General features: G+C 53.7%; 1 protein-coding gene and 2 non-coding genes across 3 annotated transcripts; all 3 read left to right on the plus strand.

Moving 5' to 3' along the window:
- Positions 1-10,714: 10,714 nt before the first annotated feature.
- Positions 10,715-13,408, plus strand: RPS11 (ribosomal protein S11). The gene is made up of 5 exons (XM_035569516.2): positions 10,715-10,832; positions 11,148-11,279; positions 11,486-11,561; positions 12,229-12,358; positions 13,243-13,408. The coding sequence occupies exons 1-5, from the start codon at positions 10,818-10,820 to the stop codon at positions 13,364-13,366; spliced, it is 477 nt and encodes a 158-aa protein (XP_035425409.1). The 5' UTR covers positions 10,715-10,817; the 3' UTR covers positions 13,367-13,408.
- LOC118259807 (small nucleolar RNA SNORD35) lies at positions 11,688-11,779 on the plus strand. The gene has a single exon (XR_004782114.1). It is a non-coding gene; the product is annotated as a small nucleolar RNA SNORD35 (small nucleolar RNA).
- LOC118259806 (small nucleolar RNA SNORD35) lies at positions 12,556-12,648 on the plus strand. The gene has a single exon (XR_004782113.1). It is a non-coding gene; the product is annotated as a small nucleolar RNA SNORD35 (small nucleolar RNA).
- Position 13,409: the final 1 nt, after the last annotated feature.

The following is a 13,409-nucleotide window of genomic DNA, read 5'->3' on the forward strand; positions in this document are numbered from 1 at the left end:
AAGGGGCCTTTAAAAAATGCCAATTTCTCCTCTCCAAGTGTTGTATTGGCAGTTCTGGGTTCTGCCTCTCCAAAGGAGGTTACACGCACAGCCTGTCCATGCAACAGAAAGGGTGATGGAGGCACATGGAGGCTCCCAGACCCCTGAGAGTGCAGAGGGGCCCCAGGAGCCCCCACCATTGTTGGGGTGGCAGCTCCATGCTGGGAAGCTGGTCAGCCTGAAGGACTTATGCGGGCTTATGCAGCAGCAAAGGGATGACAGTGAGGAGGCTTGGAGACTACAGAGCATGGACAGTCTGAAGGCTAGTAAATTCATTTTCCATAGCATGGCAGCTGAATTGAAGAGAGCACAAAGTTGCAGAGATGGAAACAGGAGCTGAAATAAGTGCAGTGTGGGATAATTTAGTTTCCAGATGAGAGAATTTTTTTTTAAATTTATCTGAAGATCACTGACCTTGGGAAAGTTGGATGTAGACAGAAAATTGATCAAGTGCACCCTGAAACTGAAGCCATTAATGAGATTGCCACTCTCCCATGCCTGGGGTGGCACAGACACCATTTGCTCCACACTATATCCTCAGCCATCAGCTTCTCTTGGGCTCTGCTCATGCCAGGCAGGGTCCCCCTGCCAGGAACCACGCAGAGTCTCCTGCTGCATGCCCACCACAGCAAAGCGTCTTTGGCCCAGGCACCTCCCGGGTGATGATCGGCTGCTGCCACCGCATTGGGCAGTGCACGCTTCCAGGACGTGTGCCTCCATTCCCAGAGCCCGCAGCTAAGGACCTTCTGTTTAGATGAGGAAAAGACCTTAAAGAGCAAAGAGCCCAGCCCCAGCGCTTTTTGTCACTCGTCCTCCGACACTGCAGTTTCTGTAAATTTCGGCATGAGCAGGAAAGCACAGAGCCTTGGCAAAGCTCCAAAGTGTGGCAGCCCCATGCCCCGGCTGCACAAGGGAAGCAGCAGGGGCTTGGCCAGGGGCAGCAGGGCAGAGCCGGCACAGCTCTGGGGTGTTAGGAGCGAATGCTGTCACATGGGGGCTGCTCGCCCTGCCATTGCTGATGCTCCTTGCTCAGTGGGAGAGGCAAGGAGCAAGCAGGACTCAGACACAAGTCAGCCTCCCCACCTCCTGTATGTCACTTGTCTCTGATAAGAATTATAATTGGGTTGTTACAAACGGGCTTGTTGGGATTACTCGCAAGACCAGCAAGTCAGCCAGATAAATCTGCTTAAGGAAAGCACAGGAGTAAAGGCAAAGGACTAATTGCTCTGGTGAATAAAGGCCCTGGTTAATCTTCCAAGGACAAAATGATGGAAGCATTTCCACGTGGGAGGTGATGGCAGCCTCCCTGGCAGCCAGTGGGGCTCTGAGCACTGCCAGATGCTGGCATCACACCTGGGTGGCTGGGAAGCGTGGGGACAAACTGGCCGCAGGGCCTGGTGCCATGGGAGCCAGGCAGCACCACCATCAGTATGGCACCAAAGGGGATTCAGAAAATCTCACCTCACCATGGGCATTGCTGCCCCTCCTGCCACCCCTGTCCATCACAGTGGCTGCCCTGGGGTCTCCCCCCAGTGATGGACCCCTGCCACACTCAGCACTTGCCAGGAGAGCACAACAGCACTGCGGTGGGGAAGCCTGAGGCAGGTCCAGAAACAGGGGGGAAATAGGCTACGAAATATGAAGGGGGAATAGGGAGGATGGAGAGGGGTCTTCATCAAGGAATAGCCTTTCCAAGAAGTTTGCATCGAGCAATTTGATAGAGCAAGGGGAAAATCAGGTGAAGGACAGCTGATCAGGCAGTGGAGAAAGCGAGGAGGAGCAGGGCCAGCAGAGGAAGATCTGCAGAGGTTTCTCCACAAGTTTCCCATCCACTGTGCCCCGCTGGATGGCAAGTCCATCCGCTCCCACCCTGCTCCAGCAGGGCCACCCACAGCAGGCCACTCTGCACCACATCCAGGCAGCTTTTGGAGATCTCCAAGCACAGAGACTCCAGGACCTCTCTGGGCAAACTAGGTTGACCAAAGTTTTCATGAAAAATGTTAAGGTGTCAATATAGTATTATTTCACCTTCCAAAATTCATGCAGACGTGGACAAGCACTCAGTGCAGCACATCCAGACTCACGGTGATTGCAGCAATGATTTGCATAGCAGAAGGAGCAATGGGGGACAAAATAATTATAGCATAAGCTGCCACATCCAAATCTCACGAACAGCAGCATAGTCACCGAGAAGCCAGACTGCCCCAGTGCCACCCCTGCTCAGTCACTACAAATCCCCATGTCCTCTCAGCTCCATCTATTCCATTGCTTGCATTTATTTGGTGAGAAAAGGAGAAGCACTGTATTTGGGGGCTCTCCAAGCAGAACATAATCCTGCATGTATGTGTGGATAGAAGCCAAGTTGTGTATTGGAAAGAATCTGAATGTCTGAACCTTCTTCACAACAGAAAAAGTTAATTCCCCTTACATTTGTATTCGGTGCTCATCCATGGCATCCTCTCCTCTGCAATAACCGACTTCAGACATCGAGCCTGTCTGTGCCCTCCTTGCAGACACACATTAAGAGAGAACAATAAATGTGCAATATGGTGTTTCTGTACCTGGGTACAGGGTAAATTGAAATAACTTTTGAACAAAGCTTTATTTATAAACTTGAAATTGGATTATCAAGTTGTTGGCATAAAGTGCAGCAGTGCTTCTTTTTCAAGATATTCAAGAAATTTTGAGACAGATGCAATCACTTCCTCTGAAGATCTCCAGACAGTCCCTAATTTCCTAAACCTTACCAATAAACATATCTGCCTGCATGCGTTCATGCTGATGTTAACAGTCCAGCAGACAAACAGATCATGATTGTGGAGCTGCAGCACCACGGGCAACAATCCGCAGGCTCTGTTCTCTTGGTTAAAAGCCACTACGAGTTTTCTGGAGAACATCAGTGGGAAGCTGGATGGATTTTGTTTTGGGGGCATGCTGACACAAGAGCTCACGCAGCAGACCAGTTGAGAGGGAGCACAAAAGCTGATGGTGAGAGCCAAGTGCTGGGGTGACAGAGCCTATGTGGTGACCCCATCCCAAGGGTACCTGCAGGGCATGAGGGGAGAGCAGCTTGGCAGGGAGCCAGACCCACAGCCCCTTTGAGCATGAGAAAGCCGGGGGCCCTCGGGCACAGAGGGCTGCGGGGGGCCTGGGCTGCACGGGGCAAAGCAGCGCCCGCAGGGGCAGGGAGGGGATCCTGCCCCTCTGCTCCGCGCTGGGGAGGCCGCCCCTGGGGTGCTCCCGGGGCCAGAGAGGCCTGGAGCTGGTGGCGAGAGCCCAGCGCAGGGCCCCGAGGTGCAGGAGGGCCTGGAGCACCTCTGCCATGAGGAGAGGCTGCGAGAGCTGGGGCTGCTCGGCCTGGAGAGGAGGAGGCTCCGGGGGAGCTCCCCCGCAGCTGCCGGGGCCTGCGGGGAGCTGCGCAGAGGCCGGAGCCGGGCTCTCGCCAGGGGTGCCCAGGGCCAGGAGCAGAGGCCCCGGGCCCAGCCTGGAGCCCGGGAGGTGCCCTCTGGGCCCCAGGCAGCACTGCTGTGCCGGGCGGGCGCCGGAGCCCTGGCACAGGCCGCCCGGAGAGGGGCTGGGGGCTCCTCCGCGGGGTCTCCAGCAGCCGCCGGGACGTGGGGCTGGGCGAGCGGCTCCGCGGGGCCCTGCTGGGGCAGGGGGTGAGCAGCGGCACCCAGGGGTCACATCCGGGGGTTCTGTGATCCTGCCACAACAGCCAGGACTGAGGCAGTTACTCCTGTAGCGTGAAGACACAAGAAATCCACCAGGAAGCCTGAAGCATCTTGGCTGGAGGGGAAGGCTGTGCTCAGGACACTTTGCCTGGTTGCTTTCCTTCAAAGACTGGGTCTACGTCCATGTTTAGCCAGGAAGCAGTCACTGTGCCCTCCTTCCCAGGGGACAGCTCAGCACCACATCCGAGCGCAGGGGCTGCAAGAGTGGGTGACCTCCACACCCATGTCTTTGACAGAGCTTTACAATGCAAAGTCCGCAGCCACAGCTGGGCTGTAGTTTTGTATAAATAATCTATAAACCTGTTTTGCTGATTGTTCAGTTGCTGTTGCCCTACTTAACTGCATCTTTGTGCCGAGGCTGCAAATCATTCGAAGAATGCATTTGTGCCTTCTTCCTGTAGGACTAAGCACATTGTGGAGAAAGTGCCACTACAAATTAATTTTTAAATCTGCTAGATTTCAAAATCTCAGATGACAATGTCTAGAGGAAGGAGTTTGAGTCTACCTAAGGTCCAGGTACCACACTTCAGGCAAATAAAAAATTTCCGAGGATGGCACAATAAATGGTGTGCAGTATGGCACGAGCTCTGGCAGTCTCACCCTGCTCGGGTGCATTATGTGAGCTACAGGCCCCTGCAGATGTGCTAGAGCTAACTGCTTTTGAGCCTTTGGCAATATTTTAGGTTTGGAATATTTGAACAAGCCTCAGAGTTTAAGCTAAGGTCATACAAGTACCATTAATTTCACTGGGTCTTCAGTGTTACAACCTGTAACTTCCCAACAAACCTTGTCACACAGACCTGCAAGAGCACAGCCACGCACTTACACTGAGAAAGAAAGAGCAAAGTGCTTCAACAGAAGAGGAAGATGTGGGTTCTGACATACAGAGACCACAAGCAATGGTGCAGAAGGCTCTCCAGTTTCTCAGGAGGTCCCTACTGGTGGTCTCTTTTCTCATGTGACAACTGATAGGACATGAGGAAACTGCCTCAAGTTGAGCCAGGGGAAATTTAGGTTGGATGTCAGGAAGAATTTCTTCATGGAGAGAGTGGTCATGTATTAGAATGGGCTGCCCAGAGAGGTGGTGGAATCCCCATCCCTGGAGGTATTGAAGAGATGTGTGGATGTGGCACTGAGGAACATGGGATAGTGATGGGACTTAACAGGTCAGGGTGACAGTCAGACAGGGATCTTGAAGGTCTTTTCCAACAGTGGGTCTATGCTTCTGTGATTCTACCGGCTTCCACGTGACAGCCGCTGTAACTAGCAGGAAGGCTCCCCCAGTCTGCTGGCTAACCACAAGTCAGCACCGGACTTGAAGCATCTTTGAGCCCTTGGCCACCCTCAGGCAATTTCCCTGCTCTGAGCCAGGGTGGCTGGAAAGGGGCAAGCACAGGAACACAGCGCCTGCGCCACCCAGGGGGGCAGAGCTTTTCTCTTATCTTTGGCTCTGCACTGCCTCACCCAGGACATGACATGCTCCTCAATATAACATGCCATAAATGCCAGCCATCCCCTCCTAGCAGTGCATGAGCTCCCCGCAGTGCAGGAGTTCCTCGCGCTCACAGGAAGACAGGAGAGGGAGGGAGGCTTCGGGCAGCGCTCCCATCCCCCTCACCCGCCCAGCGCCCCCACTCGGCCAGGGGTCTGCTCAAGCACTGAGCTGTGCCAGGAGCATGTGAAGCTGCTGCTCTGCAAACCCTCATCACCAGGGCTGCTAACAATCACTGAAAGACCTAATGAGACGTTAACAGGAGGGATGGCAGGAAGATAACAGGCAAAATATTTAATGGGCTACTGCTTTAAAGCACTTTAAGCCTTAACTTTGTGCTTGGTCAAGCACAATTTGCCGCTGGTAAAATCTACGCTGGCTGTTCCTGATTGCCTCCCCACACTTTGCCTGTTTGGAAACAGGGATCACAAGAGGACACGCTCCGTGCTCTTTCCAGTGACTGGGCTGTGGATGAGTGCTCCACAATCCTCTGCCTTCTCCTGCCTTTCCTTCTGAAGGACTGGAGCTGTGCTAGCCGTTTCCCAGTTATCAGAGAAACCCTTTGGTCACACCAGTTTTTCATAGAGGAGGGACAGGAGCCTTGAAATCACACTGAACTGTAGACCCAGGACAAAATAACTGTCCAAGAGCTGAGCTGCAGGGCAGGGTGGGGAAAAGGGGTGTCATGGGAGCCCAGCCACCATGACCGAGCCCTCGCTGCATTGTGGCTGAGAACGCAGGTGTTGGCATCATCCCTGCCCCTGCTGGGACCCAGCACGTGCAGCACAGGTGTGAAGGGTCCACGTGGGGTGTGCCCGAGGGGCAGCAGGACCAAAGCATCTTCCTGAGCTGCCCAGGACAGAGTTCAACAGGTGCCCATACTGTTGGTGAGGTCCATGGATAATCTGCACCTAAGCCGATCAAGTCCTCAACCTGTGAATCCTGGTGGGGGTCACTGGGCCCCTGCCCCTGCCTGGCAGCACTCACGCCATCGGAGCTGCGAGCTCAGAGAGGCTCCCTGGCAGAGGGAGCTGCCTCCAGCACACAGCCCTGCCCCGCGGGGTCTGGAGCTACGAAGCTGATCAGAGGGCTGGAGCACCTCTCCTACGAAGAAAGGCTCAGAGAGCTGGGGCTGTTCTGCCTGGAGAAGAAAAGACTCCGGGGTGACCTCGTTACAAGTTTTCATTACTTAAAGGGGGCTTATGAAAAAGATGGAGAGTGACTTTTAGCTCAGGCAGACAATGACAGGACAAGGGGGAATGGTCTTAAACTAAAAGAGGGGAGATTTAGATTAGATGTTAAGAGGAAATTCTTCACTCTGAGGATGGTGAGGCACTGGCACAGGTTACCCAGAGAGATTGTGGATGCCCCATCCCTGGAGGTGTTCAAGGCCAGGTTGGACGAGGCCCTGGGCATCCTGATCTGGTGGGTGGCGTCCCTGCTAATGGCGGATGGGGGGTTAGAACTAGATGATTTAAAGGTCCCTTCCAACCCAAGCCATTCTATGATTCTATAATCTACAGGAGGGGATGGAAAACATGGGTGCTGTGGTCTCACAGCAGCTCTGCTCACATGGCCAGGGAGGAACGCACCAAGCACACGGGTCTGGAGCAGGGACCGTGACCCACCTGCCTGGAACAAGGAGCTGGCCAAGGGGACTGGGCAGGTCATGCCAGATGAGCACCAAATAAGCACCAACAGCCTGACAAAGGTCTGAATGGGACACGTGTGACACTATAACAAAGAGGATGGGCAGAACTGAATTCAAATAAAATATGTGAGGAGCATACAATGCTATCAATGTTTGGTGCTTGGGAGTGTTTAGCGTGTGGTTGAAGTAAGTGATCACCCAAGGAACACCACCAGCAGAAAACATGAAGCAATGAAGGAGAGACTCTTTATCAGGGACAGTAGTGATAGGACAAGGGGTAACTGCTTTAAACTAAAAAAGGGTAGGTTTTGGTTAGATGTTAGGAGGAAATTCTTCCCTCTGAGGGCAGTGAGGCCCTGGCCCAGGCTGCCCAGAGGAGCTGTCAATGCCCCATCACTGGCGGTGCCCAAGGCCAGGCTGGGGGCGTCTGGGGGCAGCCTGGGCTGGGGGCAGGGGGCCCTGCCCATACGGGGTTGGAACTAGATGATCTTTAAGGTCCCTTCCAACCCAAACCATTCTGTGATTGTATGATTTAATGAAGTGTAAAAAGGAACCGATTTGAATTCATTTCAGTTGGACCCCAGCGTGCACCCACCCCCAGCACAGCACCTTTACCATCTGCAGCACTGCTGTGCTGAGAACCCCGACCAACACACCCAGGCACAGCACAGGGAAGCTCTGCCCCACAGCAGAGCCCAAGGGCTGTGGCCATGGAACCCTTGGGACCAGTGGGACCTGTGGGACCGGTGTCCCGGCACCCAGAGCCCCTGGCAGAGGGCAGTGTGGTGGGAAGCACAGCAATACAAATGGACTTCAAGGTACCCCAAAGGCCAAACCTGCGTGCTGGGAAAGGATCTGGCTGCCCCAAACACAGCATTTTCGGACGCTATTGGTCTGTTTCAAACAACCAGCAGGAAAACAGTTCCATAATCTGTCTTCACAATCTAACACTGCAGGTCATAAAACAAGCACAATTTTGTTTCCTTCCCATGTCATTTCAAAGCACCTCAGATCTTTCCCTCCAGCTGCCAGAAGACACCTGCTGCTAGCTTGTCCCTGGTGCTCTCAGCCCAGCTTCTGGAGCTGGTGAAGCGTCCTCTAGTTTTCTCCATAACAGCAGTAAGGATTTTGTGTATTTCCTTATGCCAAAGGCTCCGTGGTCTCTTGTGCAGCCAGACAATGCCCAGAGGAAAAAGTCCTCTCTGGCCAAACAGCGTCTGTGCTCTGCCATTTCCTCAGCCTCTACACAATATTCTGAAGATGTTTCCAGCCAAGGGACATGGAAAGGAATGCTTAGCCCTGTCCTGAAATGCATGGCTGCTTGCAGGATCAGCAGGAAGGCACCAGCACCAGCGCAGTGGAGAGGAGACCCCTCACCCCAGCCTGGGTGCTGGTGCTCACCCACCACTACTCACATTGCCCCCTAAAGCCACAGCGCAGACAGCTGTGCTCCTGATCATCCTGTTGTCTGAAATTCCCTTTTTATTGCTTTGCATCACCAGGATGGAGCTCAGCAGTGTGACACCACCAGCTTCATCCCTGGTCTTGAGACAGCTCTGCCCACGTGGACCCAGCTCGTCTTGGCCTGCTGCTGCAGCCACTGCACCCAGGGGTGAGCTGCTCCTCACTGGCAGCGGGCTGATCTGAATGCTGCAAGACACCCACAGGTTTGCCCACCTAAAGGAGAAAAAAAGGGCTATCATCTTTTGTTCCCCTACTCTTTACAATTCTTGATGCGTTAAAGGCAGTAGATGACAGTTTCAGTGTCAAACAGGTGAGTTAAAAAATGCTATATTCTTCATTTATTCATCAGCTTATGGGTAATTAGTGGAGATGGTAATTAATGGTAATTTTCAGGATAATTTAGTTACATATCTCCATTTCATGTTGCTTTACCCCTGAAAGTTTGAAGACTTTGAAGACAACCTCTTGTGTTCTTCCTGCCATCCACTCAGACCATGATACTGCAGCGGCTCGAAGGCAAGAGCCCATCCAGACCCTTATTTAGCCGCAGGAAGATCCACGACCCACTGACCAAAACTCAAAAACATTCCTGTCCCCTGCCATGTGCCAGGTGGTGCAATCCTGCTCAAAGGGCAGCCAGGTTGGGAGCGTGGGACCCACGGCGTGGAGCAGCACATCGCCAGGCAGAACAGCACCGAGAGCCAGAGGTACACCTGGCCCACATCTCCATGAAGTCCATCGAAAAGAAAGCACTTGCCTCTAAACTTGCCCAGCTGATGAGGACTTCCAGCCCCATAGAGACCTCCTGAGCTGATTTTGATGCAGATTTAGGAAACAGAAATGGATTTTTCCTCTGTGAACTTGCCCAGCCCCTCCACAAGTCCCACATGTGTTCAGCATCAACAGCCCCTGAGCAAGGAGTTCCACTGTGACTTACTCTCAAGCTGCCTTTCGTTTTGAACCTCCTGCTGAGTTCCAGTTCATTCCTTATTTCTAGTGCTGGAAGAGACACTGGGAGAGTCAAACATTATCCGCACAAATTAACTCTTCCTTGCTAGAAGTGACTTTGACTTTGGCGACAAAAGTTCCCTGTGCACTCAGCCCCTAATAAGGCAGAGAGGATGACTAACAGGATGCCTATTAAACGAGCTCTAACAAGCCATTATCCTCTCCCTCATCTTCAATTGATTGTGTGACATGCAGTAAACAGGGTACCATACGGTATTGGTTTAATATAACTTTATTTGCATCACAATAATATTATACCGCTATTTTTATATAAAGCTAAGCTAAGAGAGATTTACTGTGTTTTCCGAGATACCCCACTGCATTCCAGGAGACCAGAATTGCTGAAAATTCCAATTTAGGTCCAACCCTGGTAATATTATTAACAGGTTCTGAAAAGGACTTTGAAAAACCACAAATACTTGTCCAGGCCCAGAGATATCCACCCAGAAGCTCCACTTCTCTGGAATTCAGGCAGCGTGGGTACAAAGGAAGGGGTGGGGAGCTGGGGGTCGGCCTCTTCTCACAGGTAACCACTGATAGGACCAGAGGGAATGGCCTCAAGTTGTGCCAGGGGAGGTTCAGGCTGGAAATGAGGAGACATTTCTGCTCAGCAAGAGCGGTGAGGCACTGGGACGGGTTGCCCAGGGAGGTGGTGGGGTCCCCGTCCCTGGGGGTGTTCAAGGCAAGGTTGGACGTGGTGCTTGGGGACACGGTTTGGTGGGTGACATTGGTAGTAGGGGGCGGTTGGAGCAGGTGATCCTGGAAGGCTTTCCCAACCCTAACAAGCAGGTGATCCTGGAAGGCTTTCCCAACCCTAACGACTCTACGAACTACAGGCCCCTGTCAGTGTGTGCCCTCACCCCGCCTGCCTCCAGGGCAGCCCCCGAGGCTTCACGAGGCAGAGGCTCTGCTCCGCCAGCTCCTGCAGGGACCAGGGACTCCTGGATAGAACTCACCGCCTACCCTTCCCAAGTCCCTCACCTAACCAACAAACGCAGGCAGCACCACCGGGGCCCGCAGCAGTTCCCGGAACAACCTCGGCGCCTCCGGGTGCCCAGGCACCACCCCAGGACGCGTTTCGTTCCCCTCGGGGCAGCACCAGGAGGAAATCCCACCCGAACCCTGCTGCGCTGCAACCCTCACGCACTGAGGGGGCCTGGCTGCGGCAGGTACGCTACAGAAACAAGTCCTCTGCCGCTAAGCGACGCGACTTTGAGGCTCCTGCCCTGCCTCTGCAGCGAACGAATCCACCGCAGCCCCCGCCCGGCTCCCTCAGCTCCGCCCCGCACCGCCCCGCACCGCCCCGCCCCGCGCTGCGGGGCCCGAGCTGCGCTGCCTCCCCGTGACGCCACTTCCGGCGCTCGCCCCGCCCCGCCGCCGGATAAGCGGCGCCGCGCGGAGCTGAGGGCTCTTTTCCGCCGCGCGGCGCAAGATGGCGGACACGCAGGTGGGGCCGCGCCGCCACGGGACGGGACGGGGCCTGGTCCCGGCCTACACCCGGCCTCCTCCGGGCCGCCTCTGGGCCGCCGCGGTCGGGGGTTGCGATCCGGCCTGCGTCGGGTCGACCCGTTCGGGGGAACCGCTGCGGAGGCGGCCGGAGGCCTGCGGGCGGGGGGGGCGGGGAGCCGTACCGTGCCCCGGGGTGCCGGGGAGAGCCCCCGGTGCCAGTGAGGAGCCGTGCCGCGGGGTGGGGGTCCCGGTGAGGTACCGGGGGGGCTTCTGCACCCAGAGCCCTTTGTGATGCCCCCTTCTCCCCCCGCAGACCGAGCGGGCCTACCAGAAGCAGCCCACGATCTTCCAGAACAAGAAGCGGGTGCTGCTGGGCGAGGGCGGCAAGGAGAAGCTGCCCCGCTACTACAAGAACATCGGCCTCGGCTTCAAGACTCCCAAGGAGGTAAGGCCCGGCTGACAGGGCTGCCTCAGCACCACTCCTGGGCTCATGGCCTGGGCAGCTGTGCCCTGAAAGCTGTGGTGGTCCTGTAGTGGGACTGTGTGTGTCTGCTCATGGGCTGGGGTAGTTAGGGATCCTCGGCACCATCACTGAGCCTCCGCACTGCCTGGACTCTTTGTCCAAACACTGATAATTGGTTCTTTTTGCAGGCTATTGAGGGCACCTACATTGATAAGAAGTGCCCCTTCACTGGTAATGTCTCCATCCGTGGCCGAATCCTGTCAGGTGAGTTGTGAAGCTTGTTAAGGAGTAATGCTGTAAACACAGTCGTGTTACTCACTGGTGTGGTAAGCACACAAAGCCTGAGTGTTGATCTGGAGCTGCTGGGAAGCTCAGCTGTGGTCCTTGGGCTGCACATGATGCCATTCTCACGATGGTCTTCCAAGCCTCATGGTGAAGGGGCTTTGACGACGATGCCCTTGTGGCTTTGCTGATGCCTGCAGCAAGGACCCTTCCAGCTGCGCCGTACTGCAGTGTTGATGTTGATATAATGTAGTAGTAGATAGTGCAGGGAGCGATGGCACTAGGAAGTGTATCAGACTGCTTTAGGAAGTCACCAAAAACACAGAAAAAAATCATCTGTTTCATAATACAAACTTGGAGACTGTAGCTTGATAGGTGGAAAGAAAAACTTTTCATCCTGGTAGAATTGGGGTTTTAGAGCATCTCTCAAAGGACGTTTTATAACTTACTAAGGTAAGTCAGGAGAAATTACTGGAATTGATGGGCACTGCCTTCAGATGTCAGATGCCACTCCTCACTGCTGATCTTCTTGGGTAGCTTGTCTGAAAGTCTGTTCTCCATTAGTTACAGACAGATCCCCAGCTAACTTACTGATGGTCGGTGTGTACTTGCTTACGCTCGTTGTCACCTTACTACCTCTTGCACCCAGGTGTGGTTACCAAGATGAAGATGCAGCGCACCATTGTCATCCGTCGGGACTACTTGCACTACATCCGCAAGTACAACCGATTTGAAAAGCGCCATAAGAACATGTCTGTGCATCTCTCCCCCTGCTTCAGGTGCGTGCAAGCCCCTGTGGTCCAGTGGTGGTTGTGCAGAGTGCTGACCCACAACGAGCAGGGGTACAGAAGTGCCACGTGCTCACGTGTCTGATAGGCGTGTATCTAATGTGTGTGATGCCTCACCTAGCTTTGCCTAGAAACATCAGTGGGGCAAGTGCAGTTTTATTGCTGCTTCTGACCTGGAACTTGTTTGCTGGTGGTGATGTCTGAACTCACGATGGTCTTCAGAGCCCCTGTCGATGAAGGAGGCTGCTGACAATGCCAGTGGCAATTGCTGAACCATAAGACATGTTCTGGTCAGTCTGCCTGTTGTCTTCTGAAACCAAACACGGTTACATCTTTATAGTTTTTGAAAAAGGGCAAAAAAATCTGGGACTGAGGTTTCCAAAGTAAATGCTGAGACTAATGAGGACAGGTTGAAAGCATTTTTGTCTGTTTGCTTCCTGAGCTCATATTTGGAGTGCAAGGTTTACAGGCAAACCTGGATGAGGTGAAATGCTAGTCCAGGTGAGTTGGGTTGAGTGCTTCAAGCCTGTATGTGACTGGAAGGGAAACCCCTGATCACTCAAGGGGTTTCCCTTCAGGTGCTTGGCACTCATCCTGCTTTTGTGAAAAGCTTGCATTTAGTCTTGTCTTGAGCTTGTGCTCACGTGGAGTGACAGGCCTTGTGGCAGCTCAGGGAACGACTGCTGCTTTTTTAGCACATGTCTTTGCAGCACTTCAAGTCGTACCTTCTTGATTTACAGCTCCAAGTGTGTGAGGTCACTTTCAGTGCTGTTACACAGCAGCATTTCTGGCATCATGTAATGCAGATGTCTGTGCTAATCAGGTGTGAATGCAGAAAATTGACAACCACTGAAATGCTGGTGTTGTCTTCACAGGGATGTCCAGATTGGGGACATCGTCACCGTTGGAGAGTGCCGTCCCCTCAGCAAGACTGTCCGGTTCAATGTCCTCAAAGTCACAAAGGCTGCTGGTACCAAGAAGCAATTCCAGAAGTTTTAAAACCAGCATAATCAGGAAAAATAAAGCTTTTATAAAAGTCTAC

The sequence above is a fragment of the Cygnus atratus genome, chromosome 1, assembly GCF_013377495.2.
Source record: "Cygnus atratus isolate AKBS03 ecotype Queensland, Australia chromosome 1, CAtr_DNAZoo_HiC_assembly, whole genome shotgun sequence".
In the NCBI taxonomy this organism is placed as follows: domain Eukaryota; kingdom Metazoa; phylum Chordata; class Aves; order Anseriformes; family Anatidae; genus Cygnus; species Cygnus atratus.

Excerpts from the sequence above, each read along its gene's own strand:
- RPS11 (XM_035569516.2), top strand. Across the intron at positions 11,280-11,485 it reads GCTTCAAGACTCCCAAGGAG|GCTATTGAGGGCACCTACAT; the intron begins GTAAGGCCCGGC and ends TTCTTTTTGCAG. Across the intron at positions 12,359-13,242 it reads CATCTCTCCCCCTGCTTCAG|GGATGTCCAGATTGGGGACA; the intron begins GTGCGTGCAAGC and ends TTGTCTTCACAG.